The sequence below is a fragment of the Mirounga angustirostris genome, unplaced genomic scaffold (assembly GCF_029215605.1).
Source record: "Mirounga angustirostris isolate CCGP_5_RB_7025 unplaced genomic scaffold, mMirAng1.0.hap1 SCAF_1, whole genome shotgun sequence".
In the NCBI taxonomy this organism is placed as follows: Eukaryota; Metazoa; Chordata; class Mammalia; order Carnivora; family Phocidae; genus Mirounga; species Mirounga angustirostris.
Genome location: NW_026991709.1, coordinates 53,262,518 through 53,284,825, shown reverse-complemented (window position 1 = coordinate 53,284,825; position 22,308 = coordinate 53,262,518). Strand labels below are relative to the sequence as shown.

At 39.4% G+C, this 22,308-nt stretch overlaps 1 protein-coding gene across 1 annotated transcript; it reads right to left on the bottom strand.

Moving 5' to 3' along the window:
• Window positions 1-18,716: 18,716 nt before the first annotated feature.
• On the bottom strand, window positions 18,717-19,946 carry CCDC54 (coiled-coil domain containing 54). The gene has a single exon (XM_045863640.1). It carries the CDS (start codon window positions 19,745-19,747, stop codon window positions 18,761-18,763), a length of 987 nt encoding a protein of 328 aa, XP_045719596.1. The 5' UTR covers window positions 19,748-19,946; the 3' UTR covers window positions 18,717-18,760.
• Window positions 19,947-22,308: the final 2,362 nt, after the last annotated feature.

The following is a 22,308-nucleotide window of genomic DNA, read 5'->3' as shown; positions in this document are numbered from 1 at the left end:
AGTGAGACTGGCAGGCGTGAGTTCCCATCATTCCTCTCCAGGCTTTGGCTTGGACAATAGAGGTGTGCAGTGTGTTAGAGAAATCCAAGAAACATCAACAGCCTAGGGGCTTTTGCTTTTCCTCACCTGGGGAACTCAGGAAGGAGATGCTTCACAGGCAGTCCCACATCAAGCTGGGATTGACGACATCAAAATACACCCCAAAGTTCAGCAAAGTTGAGGGGGGTTGAAGCCGCCAGCATCTAACTCTCCCAAGTCACTCTCAGTTCCCCAGTTGTGGCTGGAATCTAGATATTTTCTCATCCCCTTGAAGGGAAACCCCGAATTCCCTGGGATACTGGCTGGAGAGCTTGCCAGAGTGTAGGAGTGTCGCTATGAGGGAGGGGGTGAAGTGGCTTGAGACAAAGGCTGCAGGGGATGCAGAGCCAGACCTGCGTGTATGTGGGTGAGTGGTCTGTAACACTAGAGTGGGCAGTGCTGGAACTGAGTCAGCCCGGGACCCTTCCCACCATACAGATCGGCCCAGGAGCTCCGTCAGTGTCCCGACATCAGCTTCAGGTGTCAGGAGGGCACGTGCTCAAGTGGTGGATGAAGGATCTTGCTGTGGAGATGGAGACTAAGAATAGAACAAGGGTCAGGACCTTTCTGCCCCTGCTGTCTGGAGATTACACAAGCCACACACCTTCCCATATTCTGTATTCTAGATGTCACTTTAGGGATGAGAAGGGGAAAGGGCAGAAATCTTCAAGACATAACACGAAGTTATCCAAAGGAGATTTTTAAACCAGTTGGAGAGGGAAATGAAATCCTGGTAGATTGGACACTTAAAATATATGGAGATGGTGTAAGCCAGAAAAATCAAAATATTGTAAATGAACAATTTTAAAATGCTGCCACTATTTAGCAATTGGCAATTCAAAAAGAAGACTAAGTACATTTAGAGATTAAAGGAACAATGTATTATTTGCATATCTGAGTATCCCTCAGGTATGATGGTGAGTCATCTGCCTTCTGGTTTTTGTTTTATGCTTTGGGTTTTTGTTTGTTTTTTTTTTAAATAGAGTCATCTCTTCTACCAAAGCAAAGACCTCTTTCTATTTTCTTTTCCTCTTTTTCCATTCTCACTTCTCACCTCAAGTCATCTTTGCTCAGCCTTACCCACACCCTATATCTCCTGATGTGAAGGAAAAGTTTTTATATTGTATGCAAGGGGCCCACACTGGGCTTTGTTCCAGGCTCCAGTTTGCCATATATATATATATATATATTTTTTTTTTTTTCCTTTCCTTTTACCTTTTCTGAAGATAAGAAAACTCTTACTGTCAAAATGTCTTATAAGTTTCTGGGTAGAGGAGAGAGTTGTAGAATTGTGACAGTTGTCATTTCTTGAGCTTGTATGAACTAAGCCATGCATGATGATACCTTTTCATTCTATTGTTTATCCAGTTCAGCTTTTTTTTTTGCATTGATAACAAGCGGTTGAATTTAAACTTAAATTTAGATCCCTCATTCTTTGCTTAGGATGTCTGCAAAAAGAAATCTTTATGATGCAGCACTGAAGTGAAAGTAAATTCTGTATAGAGAAGATTGCCTATCATCCATTAAGTGATGGAATCAGAGTGCCAAACTTGCCAAATCTCTTGCAACAGATCACAGGCTTTGCAAAGCAGGAAGTAGTGTGGTGAATTTGTTTTCACATTTGATTTGGTTATGAAATATTGACCTGTTAAAAGTTTCTGACTGGTGCGCCTGGGTGGCTCAGTCGGTTAAGCAACTGCCTTCCACTCAGGTCATGATCCTGGGGTCCTGGGATCGAGCTCCACATCAGGCTTCTTGCTCAGCAGGGAGCCTGCTTCTCCCTCTCCCTCTACCTGTTACTCCACCTGCTTGTGCTCTCTCTCTGTCAAATAAATAAATAAAAAATCTTTAAAAAAAAATTTCTGACTAACTTCTAAGAGAAGCTATTTGACTTCTAACACTATGAAATTTAATAATAGAAAAAAACAAAACTCTGAGTCTAACCAAATAGGAAATGCAGAGGAGGAACTCTTAATATAATTTGATATGGCTTGAAATTTACTGTCAATCTTAAAAAAAGTCAAGACCACAGGCACCGGTGAAAGGCTAAATATAGCCAACCACCAAATGACAGAAAGTGATTTAGAAGGCTAACTAGACCCTCTAGACTTTAATAGGGAAATATTGTCAAGAAGATTTAGATGCAAATTCTGATTTAGGTATTGAAAAGAGGGAGTTTAGATTGATAAATGAATGATATTTTTAGTTGGTTTTAAAAGAAATGAATACATTTAGTGTAGGGTTTCCATTTTTCCCTTCAAAGCTCTTATAAAGTAGATGGTGTGTCTTAGAATCAGGGGCCTCTTGGGCTTAAAAAAAAAATGTGGAATAATAGTGTTCCCGCTACTTCACGAAATTGTCTCTGCATTCCAGTGGCTCTCTAATCACTCCCCACCTGTCATGGTACATTCCAGCTACCCCAGCCAGTTTCCAGGTCTGTAAATTACAGTGCTTTCTCAATTGTTCACACCTTTTGTGCATTCTCTGTTTGGCTTGCTTTGTCCTTCACCCTGCCCTCAAGTGCAGTTTCCCTCACACACTGTTGCTTCTACTTGAAGACTCAGTTCAGACATCACTGCTCTAGAAAATCTTCCTGACTATGTACCATTTCCATACTGCATCCTGTGCTTATCTCTGGCACTGCATTTATAGTGCAATCTTATATTTTTACTTGTATCAATTCAACAACATACAAACAAAAGCAAACATATTTTTCATGCAGCATGGCCCCTAAATGGAAGCCAAATTCTTCATCTGGTGCTTAACTGAAGAATCTATGATCTGTTTCCATACTGGGGGTGTGTGATCACACTGTGTGTGATAGATTCACTGAGCTATTACAGCTTGTTGTATAGAGTTGCAGGGCTCAGTTTTCAAAAAAAACCCAGAATTCATTCTAGATATTTTAAGCAGGATGAACTATAATTCAAGGAATCAGGCCCATACATATTCATTAGAGTGCTAGAGACTTATGGCTGAATCTTTCAGAAAAAGTTCCAGAATAGTACTGCTACCTGGCCTGCCAGGAATGCTGTTGCCTCTTTCAGAGCAGGGAAGTGGAGTTAGGAGTCCACTACCAACCTTTTGAATTCAAGAACAGACTGGCATAGCTGCCATTTGAGGCCCAGAAACCACACTATCCCCACTGCACCCACCTCTGGACCACTTCCGAGCTTGAGATGGACTCTGGAACGCTGCTGGGGGAAAACCGAGTTTCCAGGACTGTGCCTCTGAACAGTAAGCAGCAGGAAGATGGGCTCTTGTGGATTTGGTATCATGTAAAGGCCTAAATGATTGAGCCACTCTGCAGCTGGAAACCTGACAGCCAGGGATTCTGGGCTCTCCAACTGGTGCAGGTCAGGAGGGCACTCTGCAAAGCGAATTGGATGCAGAATGCTAATTTCCTATATCCACCATAACCATGTGTACTATGCATTTCAAGCAAGGTTGGGACCTTTCTTGGGTAATTTTGTTCATGCACTAAAGCCTACATCTCACATAACTGCAAATACACCCTATATTCTAAACAGCGGCCTCTTTGTCTTTTAGTAGACTTTCAGCTCTTAACAAACTGTGCTCTACTCATTTTTGGAATGCGGTATCTAGTACTTTGTCTTGTCCAATGAAGGCATGAATGAATGTATGAATCAATAAGCCAGTGAATGATGGAAATGTGTCCTTTTGTACTTTTTTTCAATTGAGAGATCCCTTTGATTCAGTGGTTCTCCATCAGGGGCAATCTTGCCTCTCCTGGAGACATTTGGCAATGTCTAGGGAGATTTTTCAAGTGCAACTGTTGGGGGTGGGGAGTACTATTAGCATCCATTGGGTAGACACTAGGGATGCTGCTGAATATCCTACAATGCCCAGGACAGCCCCCTGCAACAAAGAATTATCCAGTGCAAAATGTCAGTAGTGCCAAGGGTGAGAAATCTGCCTCAATTACTTCTTTCCATCTCTTCTGTCTGCCACAGTATTCTTATGTCAACAGATCAGAACCCTTGAGGACTTGGACTTCCTCAGAATCCAAATCCTCAACAGTCTCTTTCTTCTTTGGTAGAGGTTTCCTCCTGTTGTCTCTCATTCCATGTTAATTATTCTATTCCCACACATATTAATCGATGGACCTCAGGGACACAGGCTGGCCATCAAGTCCTTGTATTAGCATGTTGCTAGAGGAAATTTTTGGAGTGTCACTCTTCAGTTTCTTTTCTTACTTAATCTTACAGCTCTAGGTTTGGAATTAAAATTTCATTACACTTAGAAAATGTCTCAAGAAAGTGAGATGCCATGCTAATATATTTTGAAATTTGATGGGCAATATACCAATTTTACTGAATTAGTTGATTTTTTGCTTTTTTAAGACTCTTTTTTAAAAATGCATGACAATTGTCTGAATCCTATCCCTAAAATAAGCTTCCTAGAAAAATCCAGAATTTCTTTTAGTTGGCAGAAATATATCCCTTTTCATAATTACAGACTTCTGGGTGTATAAGTATGTCACAATTAAATAATTATCATTATTAAATAATTGTCATAATTAAAACATAAGTATTTAGTTATAATTAAAATCATTTATATCTGTGAATAGAATAGGAAATCAATATAGGTCTTAAAGCCAGAACTATATAAAACTCAGTTTATGCATCCAACAAATCTTATTGAGCACCCACTATCCCCTCCGCTTGACATTGAGAAAATATCAGTGAACAAATTGTACCCAGTCTCTACCCTCATGGGGCTTACCTTACTTGGTTAGTGTCTCCTGGGTAGCTAACCACACTAGTAGGATTTAATTACAAGTCTTATTTTTTTTTCTTTCATCCAATAGCTTTCTCCGTATCTCTAAAAATGTATGTTTACTGATGTTTTTGATTTACCAAGTTTGATTTGTTAAGATAGAGGAACTCTTGCCTTTTTTAAATTAAGTTTTTAATTTTAATTCCAGTAGAGTTTCCATACAGTGTTATACTAATTTCAGGTGTACAATATAGTGATTCAACAATTCTATACATTACTCAGTGCTCATTAGTAAATGTGCTCTTTATACAAGTCTTACTTTTGAAAATCACAAGTTGGTATGAAGGTAAATAGGGAATCTGACACTATTTCTCAATCAGGAAAGAGTTCCTTTAGAAAATAGTAATTAAGCTCATACCTGAAAGAGTAATAGCTAGCTGTGCCTAGTTTGGAAGAAACAGCATTTCTGGAAGAGGCATATATAATGTTTTGAGGGAAAAGAGAGCTTGTTTGTTCAGAAAATACAAAGAAGGATTTTGGATTTGAGACTCAGTACTGGGATGCCATGAAATGATCTTAGTAGAGGAATGATTTGATCAGAATTACATTTTAAATGATTACTGTCATTGCCATATGAAAATTGAGGTCGGGGCAAGGAAAAATGGGGTAGAAGAAAAGAAGAAACTAGTTAGAGGTTAATTTGAGTAGCCCAGGTGAGAGACGATGGTGACTTAAATTGGAAAACAGATGGATTATGAGGCAGAGTCAACTGGATTTGTGACTGATTTTGGGGGGTGGTAGTGGCGGAGAATCATTGAAGAAGAAGGATGTGTTAAAGATGGCTCATGGGCTCTGGAGCATCTGGGAGGATGTGGGTACCATTCACCATTATAGGGAACGCTAGAGGAGAAACGTTGTTTTGGGCAAGGGGGTTATAGATAATAAGTCTATCTTGGGACATGTTGTATTTGAAATTCTTATAATATGTTCAAGTGTCCTGCATGGAGATCTTCTAAACATTTTACGTATGAGTCTGTAACTCAGAAGAGCAGTCTGGACTGCAGATGTGATTTCGAAACCACTGCTTACAGATGGTGTTTGAAGATAAAGGAGTAGATGAGAGCACATCGGCAGAAAATTGAAGAGGGCCCAAGGCTGAGCCCTGAGGAAGGTCTGCACAAAAACCTCGGGTAGAGGAGGAAAATTCAGCACTGCCACCTGACAATGGTCAGAAGAAAAATGAGCCAAGTGTAGGGACGTGGAAGGATGGAAGGCAAGGAAAGAGTTGCTTGAGGGAGCAGTAGAAACCTGTGCACAAAGGAAGCAGGGGCTTCAAATAGGATCGATGTGAACATTTTCATTGACTTGGCAACAGGCAGGTCAGTGGTGACTTAATGCTAGAATTTAAGTGATAACAACAGAAGGCAGATTGAGAAGCCAATAGGAGGAGGATGTAGAAATTGAAGCTGTAGCTATGTATTTTGTAACTGGGAGAATAGATACAATTTTAGTTGTAAAGTTAGTTTTACAGTAAAATTAGTCTTTGTTTTCTAAGGTAAGAGAGACAATGGAAGGTTTAAATGATTATGGAAGAGGCCCAGTAAAGAAGGCGAGTTTGGAGTTACATAAGAAGCCATGGATATAATCCAGAGGGGGAAGTTCCTGAGAAAGTGGGAGGACATGGGATTCACAGCACAGATCAAGAGATTTTTCTATGATAGAAAAGTCTTTCTATTTAGTAACAGGAGGGGAAAAAGAGATAACGAATGTGAAGTGTAGAATATTTGAATATGAGTTTCTTCTAGAATGAAATATGACTTAAATCCTCTAGAATGACCAATCTTAGGGTTCTGAGGTCATTGGCATATCTACTTCCTGAGCTTGAAATTAGTATCCATGTTGTTGGGAGATAAAGATGTAGGAGGGCATTTGTGGATGCCTTCCTACTAGGGGAGTGTTTCAGAGATAAGGTGCCAAAATCTTGTTTGAAGTGAGATGACATCTCCGTCTTTCCACTGGCATGGAGGTATTGAGTACATACACATACGGCAGGTTGCGCTTCTCACACTCAGTCCCCCAACCCCAGACAAACAACCACAATGAAATTTGATGGGCACCAAACAAGCATGAGAATCCTGATGCGCTGGTAGACTTCATCAGGACTGGGAACACTTGGAGGGCAGTTTTTCACTCCCGTTCTAGACAGCAGAGGAATAGAAAAGGTTGACTAAGCCCCAAAGATGCAGAGGCTTTTTGGCTGGAATCGTGGCAGTGGCGATACATCAGTGAGAATTGCAGCTGCAAGTAACAAAAAAAATGCAACTACAGTGGCTTCAGCAACAAGGGTTTATTGCTCCTGTAATAAGAAGTGGAGAGGTACGGGGCTGGCATCCTCCTGATTGTCTCCGTCCTTCCTCCTGTTCATGTAAGTGCTGGAGTTCCAGTCATTATTTTTGCTTTCAAAGCAGGAAGAAGGAGAAACTTGGATGTGCTTACCAGTTGCACGTGTCTCTTTTTATCGAGGAAGAAAACTTCCCCAGAATCCCCTCCAGCAGATCTCTGCTTTATCTCGGGCCAGGGATAAAAAGAAGCTGAGAAAGTATATATTTGTATATACAAATACAGAAATGTAGTTGGGGGGCATCATGGTAGAAGAAAGTAGGACATGGCTTTGGGTGTCCTAATCAACAGGGCCTGCTGCTTAACAATGGGCAGCCAAGAAGGAGATAGCAATCCTCAAGAAGTGGAGGCACTGAAGTCTGTGGTGGTCACAGTGGCAGGCCAGGGCCAGGGCCAAAGTAGGAGGCAAGAGTCATCACATGGCAATGGCTCCGAAGAGATTGAAAGCAGGCTGGTGTCTGCAAAAGTGAGAAGAATCACCTGGAATATAAAAGCTCTGTGGGCTTTGAAACCATTCCCTGGAAGCCTCAGGATAATATCATATCTGTTTACCTACCAACATATTACCAAGTACTTAGCATGGTACCTGGCATATAGTAGGCTGCCAGTGATTGTTAAATTAATTTATGAATAAACAAATCATTTATAACCATTATGAGATAAACTCAAGATGACAGTAGTAGGAATCTGGCGCTGCCTTGCTCAATTTGGGAGTTACTTGAATGGAGTTGGGACTGATTTGACAGTTAGAAAGGGTGAATTTTCACAGACTGGGAGGAGGACATACCTTCTTAATTTTCTTTTTCCATGTATGTCCTGGAAAGGGGCCTATTTAAAAAAACACACAAAACTGAGGACCTTGGGATGGAGATTTGCTTCAGGGCTTTGTTAAACTGGGATTTTTCCCCACTGTAGAGACTGCAGAACACACCAGGGAGAGGGATGTGGTGGAGCCCAGCCCTATTATGTCCATAAGTGTCTTTTTTGTCCTTAAAGGATATTCTGCACATTCGGTTAACAAGAGACTAGAAGAGTTGGCTGGGGAAATTTCACTCGTGATTAAAAATGCCATTTATCTATGAGCTGAGCTTGTTTCAATAAAGTAAAAGAGAAGTGAATCTGAGAATGTCTAGGTCTTTGGTTCGTTTAGATGGGTCATAGTGAATTGAATCTTTCCAGTTTTTTTCAGTCTTCTTTAAGCCGTTCAGTTATATAGTATTCCCAAAGTTATAAATATATTGGACTATATTTCACAATTGTGAAATTTCAAAATGTATGAATTTTTTAAAAGACAGAGAAAAGGGGGAGCTACATAACCTATCCTGTCTCAGATTCAGTAATTTTTAAAATTTAGAAATTTTTGTATAATTATTTTGTCCATGTCATTCTTGACTTTATTTTTCATTGTTGCAGATGACAGAATTATGATCAGTGTTTCTGCAAAACATGCTTATTCTAAAAACCATTTTCAGTGAACTGGACAAAAAAAAAAAAAAAGCAACCAAAATCCCTTCTGGCCCTCCTTAGAAATTAAAAAAAAATTTTAATTTGTTGGAAGCCATAAAGCGACCAGGCTATTAGAGCAAATAAAGAGAAGAGAATTAGATTAAGGCTCCTTTTCATATATTTTCTCAGGGTGGGGAGTTCTTTTCTCAATTGAGAAAATATAGGGAAATAATAAGTAAAAACAACTCAGTTAATATTATTTTCCTAGCTAAATTATAACTTATTCCACTCACCTGAATCTGAAATTCAGACTAAGAACATCCAATTGTCTTCATTATGCAAAATAAATTCTATAATAAAATTTTATTCTATATTATGATTAGTTCTGTGGGAAAAAAATGAAGGTTGGAGTAAAAAAAGAAAGATACGTGAGGGGAGTAACATAGGGAGATTGACCAAAAATGGAGGAAGTAGTGAGTGTTTGGGAAAGTGTGTTAGGGACCTACCCAAAGGAATTAATCAGAATGGAGAAACGGTCCAGGATCAGATATGTACATTTAAGCAGCCATACAAAGGGGACAATCAGAAGGTGAAGTAAGGTTGCTGGCCTGAGTTCGATACAGAAGTTGGGACCTGGGGAGGGAAGGTTGTGGAATGGACGCAGCAGCAGACAACCAAGAGGGGAAGTTGGAGCAGGAAACCAGGAGTGGTCATTAATTTTATTGTTGGCTTGACTGGGCCACAAGATGCCCCGATGGTTAAATTATTTCTGTGTGTGTCTGTGAGGGTATTTTTGCAAGGGATAAATATTTGAATTGAACTAAGTAAAGCAGATGGCCTTCTCCATGTGGGTGAGCATCATCTAATCTGTTGAGGGCCCAAACTGAACAAAAATGTGGAGGAAGCTTGAACTTACTCTCTTCCTGACTAAGTGAGCTGGGACACCAATCTTCTGCTCTTGGTGTTCCTGGTTCTCAGCCTTCAGAGTTGTACTGTAGTCTATTCCATTCGCTCTCTGGCTCTCTGGCTTTCAAAGTACACCACTGGCTTCTTTGGGCCTCCAGCTTGCAGACAGCAAATTGTGGGATTTCTCAGCTTCTGTTATCATGTGAGCCAATACCTTATAATAAATCTCTTTATATATATTTATATATTTTAAATATTTTATTATATATCATATACTATATACAATTATATATTTACATATAATATGTAATTTATATTTATATGTATTATATTTATGCATTTATGGTATTTGTAATATATGCACGTGATACATACATAACATATGTGATATTTATATATATAACACATGTATTTATATAATATAAATATATAAACATTATTAATTATAATATAATTTATATCATATACTATATATTTATATCATATAAATGTTAACTATTAAAATAAATAAATAAATAAATAAATAAATTTAATTGGCTCTGTTGCTGAAGAACCTAATATGCCAGGGATACCTAAACGTGGAATCAGGGAGAATAAGGAGAGGTCACCGGTTAGGTGCATTGGCTGAAGCCAAGTAGGAGAAGAGGAAAGACAGGTAAGTCCACATGACTTTGGTTGGCAAGTGAATTTATGTGTGACCACACGGGCTGCCACATCATCCTGAGAAAAACTGAGATGGAGGGGAAAAAGAGGGAGAGACATAGAGACAGAAGTAAAAAGGAGGGAGAAACCCACAGGTGGAAAAACTAACACTTTGTCAAAAATACAGAAAGAGAGATAAGGAAAGAGAAGCACTGCTATGTTCTAAAGACAATGGTGAGCAGGAAGACCAGCTAAGAGTGGTTCACTCAGCTTTATGTTAAGTTATTAATACATGTTTCCTGTCAAACTCTAACATATGACAAACTTTAACATATAGACTACTTAAAAATTATTCATACTTCTTCAACTTTTTAAAATACTTTAACGTTTAGGGGTACCATCTGAGGCTTTTCCTAGAAGCGTTTGTGTGTATGTGAGTGTGTGCATGTGCGCATACTTGCTTATTATTGTTATAAATTTTTTTAGCTATAACTGTAGTAACCAGAACAATATCACTGACAGTAGGCAAGGAAATTAATCCAAAGTTTTATCTATACAAATATATTTGATGTAGATATATATGTTGGTATATATATACCCAATATATATGTGTATATATATATTTGAGACTATATATACACATAGTATGTATATATGTATATATACATGCACATATTGCCATATAATATTTGCACTGATCCCTGGTGAAATGTTCAGATAATAGAAGATGAACATGGCTGGGGCGCCTGGGTGGCTCAGTTGGTTAAGCGACTGCCTTCGGCTCAGGTCGTGATCCTGGAGTCCCGGGATCGAGTCCCGCATCGGGCTCCCTGCTCGGCGGGGAGTCTGCTTCTCCCTCTGACCCTCCTCCCTCTCATGCTTTCTGTCTCTCATTCTCTCTCTCTCAAATAAATAAATAAAATCTTAAAAAAAAAAAAAAAAAGAAGATGAACATGGCAAACTCTGGTGTGAGAAGGGTCAGAGTTTCAAAGATAATGGAACATGGACTACATGACCTCGGGAAGGAGACTTTAGTTGGGTAGTAGTAATGGCAAATTTTTTATCTTTGATCAGTGCATTACCCTAGTTTAAGGAACATTACAGACCCCACACAGATGGTGAGAGGCACAGTTAAATGTGTTTTTGACTACTAAGCCAGTGCATTTTCTGCTACATCTTGCTATCCTGTTAGCTATCAGAATGCAGTAATTCAGTTGGCCTAAAGAGTACCAGGCCCAACATTTGGAACTTTGGGATCTGGTCAAGACTGGGTATAAGCTGGGGAACTTTGGGGAAGTCACTTCCACCTCTGGATCTCAGGTTCCCCCTCAATGAGTTGAACTAAATTTCTGGTCCTCGATCTTTTTCTTCCTCAGTTCCTGGCTAGCTGCTTTCTAGCCATTCAGTTGTAATAATAATAGAGTTCTATATTAGTCAGCATTCTGCAGAGAAACAGAACCAACAGGATAGATATGGATATACAGAAAGAGATCTATTATGAGGAATTGGCTCATGCAATTATGGAGGCTGAGGAGTCCCTTGATCTGCCATCTTCAGGGTGGAGGTCCAGGAAAGATGGAGGTGTAGTTCTAGTCCAAACCTAAAGCCCAGAGAACAAAGGGAGCCAATGGTGTAAGACCCAGTCTGAGTCTGAAGGCCCAAGAACAGGGAGGCTGATGGTATAAGTCCTGGTCTAAATCCAAAGGCCCTAAAACTAGGAACGCTAATGTCTAAAGGCAGGACAAGATGGATTCCCTAGCTCAAGCAAAGAGTAAATTCACTCTTCCTCCATCTTTTTGTCCTATTCAGACCCTAACAGATTTGATGATGACCACTGAATTGGGGAGGGTGAGCTTCTTTATTCAAATGCTAATCTATTCTGGAAACATCTTCACAGACACACCCACCAATAATGTTTGACCAACTATCTGGGCATCCCTTAGCCTAATCAAGTTGACATAAAATGAACGATCACAAGTTATATGGAACATTTATTAAGTACTTACTATTTGTCAGATGCTAAGCTAAGTGCTTTTCCTCATTTCATCCTCAGCACATAATTTTGCATTATATTCGATTATTATCCCCAATTTAGAGAAAAGAAATTTGGCTCACAGAATTTAAGAAACTTAGCAAGGTCACACACCTAGTAAGTGACATAGCCCTCATTAATTCAGGGCTATCTAATACCTAGGTGTTTGTTCTTGGTCCCTACATTATGCTGCTCCTTATAGTTATGATTCTCAAATGGAGTAGGGATAAGGTTATGTCCCCCAACCAACAGACATATGATATTGGGGAGGGACTAATTTGCAAAAATCTACCAGGAGATTTTAAAAGGTCTCTTGGAGGTACCCCCACCTGAATATCACTGAACTAGGTAATCTTTAGGCTTCTTTTCACAGCTAACCTTTTTTTGTTGTTGTTTTTTTAAATTCAAGTATAATTAACATACAATGTTGTATTAGTTTCAGTTGTACAATATGATCCAACAATTCTATACATTACTCAGTGCTTTATAGCTAACTTTTAGGACTTTAGGATCCTGCTGCTGAGAAGGAGGGAAACTTTTTTTGTTATTGGCTGCCACGAGACTGAATCTAGTAAATTCCATGGCTCTTTGTTGTCCTCTAATGGCCTACTTGAATCCACCAGTCATGGGCTCTGCTTTGCCTCCTTCAATAACTCACTGTCTTTAGACCAGCCTCTGATCAGAAACTTCATTAAGTCAGCCTTGATTTGTCTTCTGATCATACCTCTTAGATAACATGTTGAAAATGCCAGCAGGGCCACCTAAGGTGCTCCTCTAATTAGACTGCCATAGGCATAATTTTGTTAATATTGCTCTAACAACAAATAGCAATGTCACTGATGGCTATGATCCAATTATAAACCGTACATCAAGCAATTATTATCTTTATAGGTGGCAAATATAAGTTGACTGAGGGTCACTATAACTGAGAGTGGCACCCACATTTTGATTTTCTGATATCCAAAAGGTGTGTGACACCTTCCAGCAGGACATTGTCTCGTGGGAACACCCCTTCTGAAGAGACTGGTGGAAAGAATATAACATCAGGATCAGGCTATTGCCTGGGTGCATTTTCATGCATTTCTTTTCCTATCCTCAGTGGGAGCTGGGGAGAGGGGGAGTGTTTAAACATAGGCGGGACCCTTGACTAAAGAAAAAATTGGAAGAGTCCTGCTGAGAGCTGTTCCTGGAAGCTGTGCAGATTCCTTAAAGCTAAAATGTAACTGAGAGTAGACAAAGGATGACCATCCCATCTGATGAATCAGCCCATGGAGGCGTTGCCTTTCTTGGTATTTTCAGAGCACATGGCCTGGTGCCTTACTTCTGCCTGGTCGGTATTTCCTTACTGTATGAAGGGCTGCAGAAGAAACTCAGCTATTTCTCACTTTGTTGTTGTTGTTGTTGTTGTTTTAAGATTTTATTTATTTATTTGAAAGAGCGTGCAAGCAAGCAGGGGGAGGACAGAGGGAGAGGGGTTCTCAAGCAGACTCCGTGCTTAGTGCGGAGCCCATCGCTGGGTTGGATCTCCCAATCCCGAGAACATGACCTGAGCCGAAATCGTAAATCGGATGCATAACCGCCTGAGCCATCGAACGCCCGTTTCTCACTTCTCCTGGGAGTTTTCATTCTCCTTCTCCCTGTCCTTCCCCCCTCTCCCTGACTCTGCATCTGGCTCGGATGCATCTTCCCACAACCTACACCCTTACACTTCAAGCGTTAGGTGAGAAGATGGGGTGGGAAAGGGGAAAGATGAGGGGATATGCAAACCTACCCTGTCTTTGTCTCAGGAGCCTGCTAGAGCAGCGCTTCTCCCTGCAGGCCCCACCATCCCTTCAACCACTGTCCTGCTCCGCTAACTGTAGCTGCCACTAACTTTCCATAGCTCAGAAAGGCTTCGAGTTCCAGGTTCCTTGCAAATAGTTCTTTCCAAGGAGATTATATTCCAAAAGACAAATGAGGGAGCAAAGCCTACAATTTTTGCCTCTAGCTCAGTGGACCAACATCTCGGTCACCATTTGTTGAACACTACCATGTGCCGGGAATTATGCTAAGTCCTTTGCATGTACAAATTGTCTCCCTTCTAGCTCAGCTTTCAGTCCTTCATCACTGTGAAAGATGACCCTGGTCCCACTTTGGCCCTTATTCCATGGACTAGATTCTGAGGAACCACATGGAACCACCGCCTCCTTCCTCAGCCAAGAACACCCCATCCCAGCTTCTCATCCCTAGAGTTCCTGCCTTGGCTCCCATTTAGATCCTGGCCTTTGTCTCTCTGTTCCCCAAGATATCCTCCTAGTGCCATCAATCTGTGACATTTTCTCTCCTATCAGACAGTAGAGGGAGCATGGACAGTGGGGACCCTGCTCCTGCTTTTGTAGTTATTCTCCTGAATACACTTTGCGTGGCAGTATACAAAGGCTTAGCTCTATGGTGCCATCAATACCAAAACCGCAGGTATATCGTGGTTCAATCGGCTTTTATGGGTTAGCCAAAAAAACTACCCCAACTCTAATACTATTTCTTTCTAATATGCATTCTGAGTTGCAAACAGTGGATTTGCAAATGCAGTTTTGGAGCATAATCCATTGATACATTAGGGACTGTCTACATTTGGGGGGAGTATAAAACAACCCAGAAAAAGTGGCGTTTTTGTGGTTTAAAGGAGTCATCTTAAGACATTACTTTTAGGAATAGCAAAGTCTTTTTCTACATGGGACTTGAGTTGAGTCCCATGAAAAAACTAAATTAAGTTTTAAATGAACTGTAGTTTTCTACTCCACATCTAAGCAACAGGCCATAATAATTGGCAGCTGGAGAGAATACCATTGGAAAGTATGTTCCTTCAGGAAAGGACTGGTGTCTTTTCCATCTCTGTTTCTTTACATCTGGCTCAGCTAGTTCCTGGCATTGAATCCGATTTCAGGAAATGTTGGTGAACGTTGCTTTTGAATGAATAGAATACTCTTAGTGTCTGTCTATGCAAGCAAGTATTCCCAACTGAGCTAAATTATTTATCTTAAACTGAGTCTCTCCCTTTCCCCTCAAATACTTTTCTCTGATGCTTATTTTTATAGTGTGCAATTAAAGGTTGGCGAGCGGCTGTTACAGATGATGGAATATTGGTTGAATGCCCAGACAGGAGGAGAGCTTCACACCCTGTCTTATTCTTATCACATTATCTTTGGAGAAGGGAGTCAAGAGTTGGTTTGGAGCTTTTGTATTTAGCCCATCACTTGGTTCATTATTTGTCTGAAGTCTTTTATGGCTCATAAAAATTTTGAATGTGAGCTCCTCGAGGCAGGGTCCATGGCGCCTTTTAACATCTAGCCTAGAGAAAGAAGGAAATGACTCCCATTTGTTAAGTATCCACTGAGTCAAGCACTGTTCTGGGCGGTTTATACACACATGGTCTCATTTAATCAACACAATATCTTAAGATATAAGTTGTTCTCAGTTTAAAGTTGAGAAAACTGAAGAACAGATGTCTTAAGGAATTTGCCAAAATCACAGTTAATAAAGTTCACCATTGTACACCTGCTCCTAGCACAGTGCCTGATACATAATAAATTTTCAGTGAACAGCTGTTCTAAGATCTGTTATGCTTTGAATGTCCTCGTTGCTTTCACTGTTTAGTGCTACCTTCACATTAAAGGTGTTTAATTTAATAATAACAATAGTTTGAGACATTTTGGTGAATGCACTATGGTTTCATGTTTGACATACATCATTTAATTATATTTATACTCATTTTTTTGGTAGAGCAGAATGATGCGTTCTTCTCTTTCTTCTTCTTCTTCTTGACCTTCCTCTTCTTCTTGATAAACAGTTAAGTTTCGATCTCTATCTATCTCTATCATAAACAACTCAACACTCCTGCACTCTTCCTGGTACACTGCCCTCACCACCTCCTCCTCACCTAAGCTCCTTACTGCAAAGCTCCTCAACCCTCTTTCCTCTCTAATAACAGGAGCACATCTGCTTTTTTCCATCCCCATCTATTGTACATTAGTTGTGCGTGTACCTGTATTATTCGTCCCATTTGATGTTATGTGTCTATAGTACAGGGAATGTCTTCTGCTTTTTCTTTTATCCCCCATGATCCCTTGACATTAGCAAACACTGAAGATTTATTTACTAAGTTAATATGATTTCCTTTTAACTTGTGACAAAACAAAGCTAGCTGAGATGAAATAACAGAGGCTGTAAGTGTAGAATTTGTTCAGAACTAAGGTCTTCCAATACCAGCCCTCTGCTGCTTCCCTAATTCTTTGCCTCTCTAGAGCCATTAAGCAAGTGCTAGGGGGCAGGTAAGGGGAGAATGAGTGAAAGCATGCATTAATACAGAAGCCCAGATGACCCAGGCAAATACCAGCTGAGTCACTTTTTACTTTCCCAGAAGCCAGTTGTTATGTCATTTATCTTTGTCACAGCCTACCTTCCCCTGTTATTCTCTGATGTGAGGGTCACACCCAATGTACTGAACTAGAACTCTGGTGGTTCCTGAGGATATCTCTGATGGCAAAGAAATACATAGAGATCGCTAGTGCCCTTACCAGAATAATACTTTACCTTATTAACACAGTTATCCCATTTAAAACAAACCCTCTTCAGGATGCCTGGGTGGCTCAGGCAGTTAAGCATCTGCCTTCAGCTCAGGTCATGATCCCAGGGTCCTGGGATTGAGTCCCGCATCGGGCTCCTTGCTCAGGGAGGAGCCTGCTTCTCCCTCTGCCTGCCACTTCCTCTGCTTGTACTCTCTCTCTGACAAATAAATAAAATCCTTAAAAAAAAATAAAACAAACCCTCTTTATATACAGCCTTGCTTTGGGTAGGTATAGGACGGCCATCCATGCTGCACCTATGGCACATGGATAGATTTTAAAAGTTATTTTGTGTACACATCTTATCTGTAAATGAGTAAAGAAAGATCAAATGCAATGTATTTGCAAGTGAAAAAAAGTTATATAATTATGATCAGGCTGGCACCAGAAGGTACTCTGTCTTATTGTCGTCCTTCTCCCTTCACTTCGTCTATACACACCTTAGCTTTTTTCTCATTTGAAATTGGATTTTTCTTAGCTACCTCCCAAAACCCTCCTTTCAAGTTATTAACTGAGAATAATTTAAAGTAGTACACTTACCCAAGAATACTTGTAGTGTAACAGCACAGGATTTTCTATTGGTAGTAGATTTCATTTCCTGAGTTAAGTGGTGAGGGAGACATGTTTTTGCAGCTATTCTGCATGATAGTTAGAAAAATTACATCATGATGGCAACAACCCATTATATCCCAAAATGAAGCCCACCCTGGATATGTAGTGTAGGGCTCATGCCGAAAAAGACCTTGTCATATAAGAATTCGTGGTAGCATAGTGTTGAGATGTAACTTGGTTCACACATGCCTTTTTAGATTTTCTCTTTTCCTCTGTATCAAACCGACAAGACATGGTATTTTGTCTCATTTCATGAAAATATAAAAAATATCCAGTAAGATCTGCCTTTATTTTTTTATTAAGTTCAATTAGCCAACATATATAGTAGAGCATTAGTTTTTGATGTAGTGCTCAATGATTCATTAGTTGCATATAACACCCAATGCTCATTACAGTATGTGCCCTCCTTAATACCCATCACCTGGTCACCCCCCTCCCTTTTGCAACCCTCAGTTTGTTTCCCAGAGTTGAAAGTCTCTCATGGTTTGTCTCCCTCTCTAATTTCTTCCCATTCAGTTTTCCCTCCCTTCCCCTGTATCCTCCACACTATTCCTTATATTCCACATATGAGTGAAACTATATGATAATTGTCTTTCTCTGCTTGGCTTATTTCACTGAGCAGAAACATCCCCCTTTAATTGTTCGATGGAGATGAAGCTAAAGTTGAAAGAAAAAAAATCCAATTTTTGCAATGAATATTTTCCTGGCAGTAACTTGTCCTTTCAATGACCTTTATTTTCATAACTCTAACTTTAGTAGCTCTGATAGTGGGTATCTTTTTCACTGTATGTTGTTTAAAATTTTGTTAGTGGAGTCTGTCTCTGGTATCACAGATCTTATATACAAAGGCCACTAAAACAAGAGGACATAGGGGATGCCGGGGGATAGCTCAGGTTGGTTCAGTGTCTGCCTTCCTTTCTGCCTGTTGCTCCCCCTGCTGATGAATAAAAATCTTAAAAAAAAAAAAAAAAAAAGACAAGAGGGCATGGGAAACTGATGTGGGGACTACTAAATGTGTTCTTCATTCCCTTGACCCCTTAATTCCTTCTTTCCAATTATCTATGACATGGGCACTGGGTGAGTCCTCATGAATTGCCTTTAAGAAAACAAGAATACTGACAGAAAATGCATCGCGGTTGTCCAATGGGATAATCTATCTTAACTTACCTGAGACATATAAAAATTTCATAGACAGTAAGCCCACAGCGAGCAAACTACCAAGGACTTCACAACCACCACCAAGATGTGTCAATGCTTGGAACAACCAGTTCACATTTATTTTGTGTCAAAGCAGAAAATAACTCTATAGTCGAGTTACTTCCTCTTTTGAGAAACCAAAAAGACAGTAAATATAGTTGAAAACAGAGAGACAGAATGTGGTCAAACTTGCAATAGACCTAGTGAATGGACAGTATCTCCGGGTTACAAGTTGTGGTTCCTCAGGAGGGGTGGTTGGCCTAGAAAGAAGCCACTGGATGAATTCCTCTAACTCGGTAGCACTGAGGAAAAATCTCCACTTTCTTCCAGGGACAAAAGTTAGCTTGATCCATGTACTAAAGTCTGGGTAAACATAAATATTTGACTTTGCTTTTTTAAAGCTTCTTAATGCATTTTGATGGTTACTTTTTTCCACAGTTTTAATTTTGGGAGAAATTGTTTTGTCCTCAAGATGATCAGAGGCCTCAGGATAACTAGGCACTTTTTCTGGTTCTGCTGAAGAGAGTCCATAGTCTGTAGAAGCCGATGTGTTCTTCAGAGTTTCTGGTTGTAGGAGTTTGTGAAGTTGTTCTATGATCTCTTTATCCCTTTCTCCTTCCAGAACTTCTAAACAATGTATGCTGGAGCAAGAATTCTGGTTTTCCAGTTCTGTCACCTTCTTCTTTAAAGTAGCAATGTCTTCTTTCATAGAGAAGATATCTTTAGTTATTGTGCATCGTTTATCTTCATTAACATTCATTCTGGTTTCCAGTACCTCCATTTGCTTCTGATAAAAATCAATCTTTTCCTGGATTTTGGATACTACACTGACAATATCAGTCATTTGGCTGAGGAGTTCAATTTGGGTGGTTTTAATATCTTGGATCGTTGCTATAAGATTCATTTCTTCATCAATACTGATAACTTCTTTATCACAATCATAGGAAGTCATAGTTGGATGTCTAGTTGAATCTGGGTGCCGGTTCTTACATGTATGGTAAACATTTTTAAGAGATTGTCTGATCCTGGAGAGATTTGAAGTCCACAGCTGCCCAGCAGCAGCTTTTACCCTTTTGGTTTGAAGTTTGTACATCTTTCAAAACAAGAGGTAGGGTGATGGGAAACCTGATCAAAATCAAAGAAAGAAGCAGTATCAGAATGAAATGGTCTTTTTCTTACTATTTGTTGGATGTCTTTCTTGATAACATCATAGAATGCCCTGTGGAGAACATCAAGGGCAAAAGTAGGCACTCTTGGGTGGTTAGCTCCTTATGGGGCGGTCCAACTGGAGAGCTCTGTGAAAAAATGGTCAACTGCATGGAATCCTTTATATGGTAATCATTGACCTGGTGCTGATGTCACAATGGTTGCTGGCTTGAAATACATTTAACCAGGGGTGCCTCAGTGGCTCAGCTGGTTAAGTGTCTGATTCTTTTGTTTTTTTTTTTAAGATTTTATTTATTTATTTGACAGACAGAGAGACATCGAGAGAGGGAACACAAGCAGGGGGAGGGGCAGAGGGAGAAGGAGAAGCAGGCTCCCTGCTGAGCAAGGAGCCTGATGTCGGGCTCAATCCCAGGACCCTGGGATCATGACCTGAGCCAAAGGCAGATGCTTAACAACTGAGCCACCCAGACGCCCCAAGTGTCTGACTCATGATCTCAGCTCAGATCTTGATTTCATGGTTGTGAGTTCAAGCCCTGCATTGGGTTGCACACTGGGCATGGAGCCTACTTAAAAAAAAAAAAAAAAGAGTACATTTAACCATAGGGCAATAACTTTCAAAAGTTTTGCTCACAGGACACTTTTCACTCATAAAAATTGAGGAACACAGACCTTTTTTTTAAATGTAGGTTATGTTAATTGATATTCCATATTAGAAATTAAAACTAAGAAAGTCTTAAGATATCAATTTATTAAAATAAACAAACTTACTACATCTTAAAATAAATGACACCTTTTTATCAAAAATAATTATATTTTCCAAAAGAAAAAAATGTTTACATATTTGCAAATGTTTTAAATACCTGGGTTAATAGAAAATACCTAGAATCTCATATCTGCTCCTGCATTATTTCTGTTGTGATATGTTGTTTTGGTTGAAGGATATGGAGAAAATATGGCCTCATAGAAATATGTAAGTGGAAAGGAGAAAGTATTTTAATAACCTTTTCGAATAATGGAAGATTTTATTCTTTGCTACTCTGCCAAAACTTGACAAATGATAATTGTTTAGAAGTTAGTTGTCATGTGTAATCTTAGACCAGGTCAATACTGTTACATTAAAATTCATTGATCTATCACCCATTTTAAATGCGTAATAACATGCATTGGTCATTTGGAAAATGATTTATGCAGATCTTCCAATAGTAACTGATTTTGTTATATAATATCAAAATATCATATTCATTAATATTACCACCAATCTCACCAGAAAAATCTTTGAGTGTTGGAAAGAGGCCAAGCTCATAGTGGCAGATAAAACTTTCCAAAATTTTAATACTAGCTTGAAAAGCTTGAAATTTATTAAGCTTGTTGATTGTTTTTCATGAAGTCACAAGCTCCCTAAATTTCCTTTTTTTTTTTTTTTGCAAAAATGCCAGATACCCAGATACGAATATTATAGCTTGCTGTCAGTTTTTCTTTCAAGTAAAAATGATGTTCCATGAAAAAAGCAGCTAGTTCAGTTTGTAACTCAAATAAGTACCTTTCTTGGAGACAATTATTATCCTTTGGTAAACAGTAGAAGTGCTTTATGTGTACTTCCCATTACATCACACATAATACTAAAATACTGAAGGGTTGAGATTTAATAAATTTAACATTTTTACTGCTTTATCAAGGCATTCTGGAGGTAAGATGGCTTTTTCTTTTATTCTTTTCTTTGATTGAGTGGAGGTGAAAAATTGAGTCACTATTAACACAATTTAGTACTGCTGCTTTGGTTTGTGTTAAGGTACTGACAGTTTTACACACCATTGCTTTTGCAATGCAATTTGCAAAATGCAAATGTCAACACAGTGAAAAAGGCAAATGGTGCCTTAATATTATTTTTGAAATTTTTTGCTCTCATGGTCCATTGTATGCCATACTTTGAAAACAACTGTCTTAGAATTTTAAAATATTATACATCTCTTATGTTTCTCTTTATAGATTTTTTTAAAGATTTTATTTATTTGAGAGAAAGAGTGCAGAGCTAGAGAGAGAGCACGAGCAGGGGGAGGGGCAGAGGGAGAGGGAGAAGCAGGCTCCCCACTGAGCAGGGAGCCTGCTATGGGGCTTGATCCCAGGACCCTGGGATCATGACCTGAGCCGAGGGCAGACACTTAACTGAGCCACCCAGGTGCCCCTTTATAGATTTTTCTAAATAACAGTACTTGAAATCCAAACTCTTTAAAATAGTAAATATTTTGTCTATTTTATATATTAAGGTAAAAACTTCATTACATTCTTTGGTCACATAGCAATAAATGTTTTGGAATTAAATGACTTGATAATCAGGTCTCCTACAGTACAGCCCCACTCTACTAAAGAAGATATTCCTTCTTGGATCAATGTCAGTTCTAACTCCCTCCTAAATCACTCTTTCTCCTATTTATGCTTAATTGCAAGACCAGCTTTGACCTAGATTTTGGTATAAATCTGAATTTAGGC

Coding starts and splice junctions, on each gene's coding strand:
- CCDC54 (XM_045863640.1), bottom strand. CDS start 19,747: ATGTACAAACTTCAAACCAAAAGGGTAAAAGCTGCTGCTGGGCAGCTG.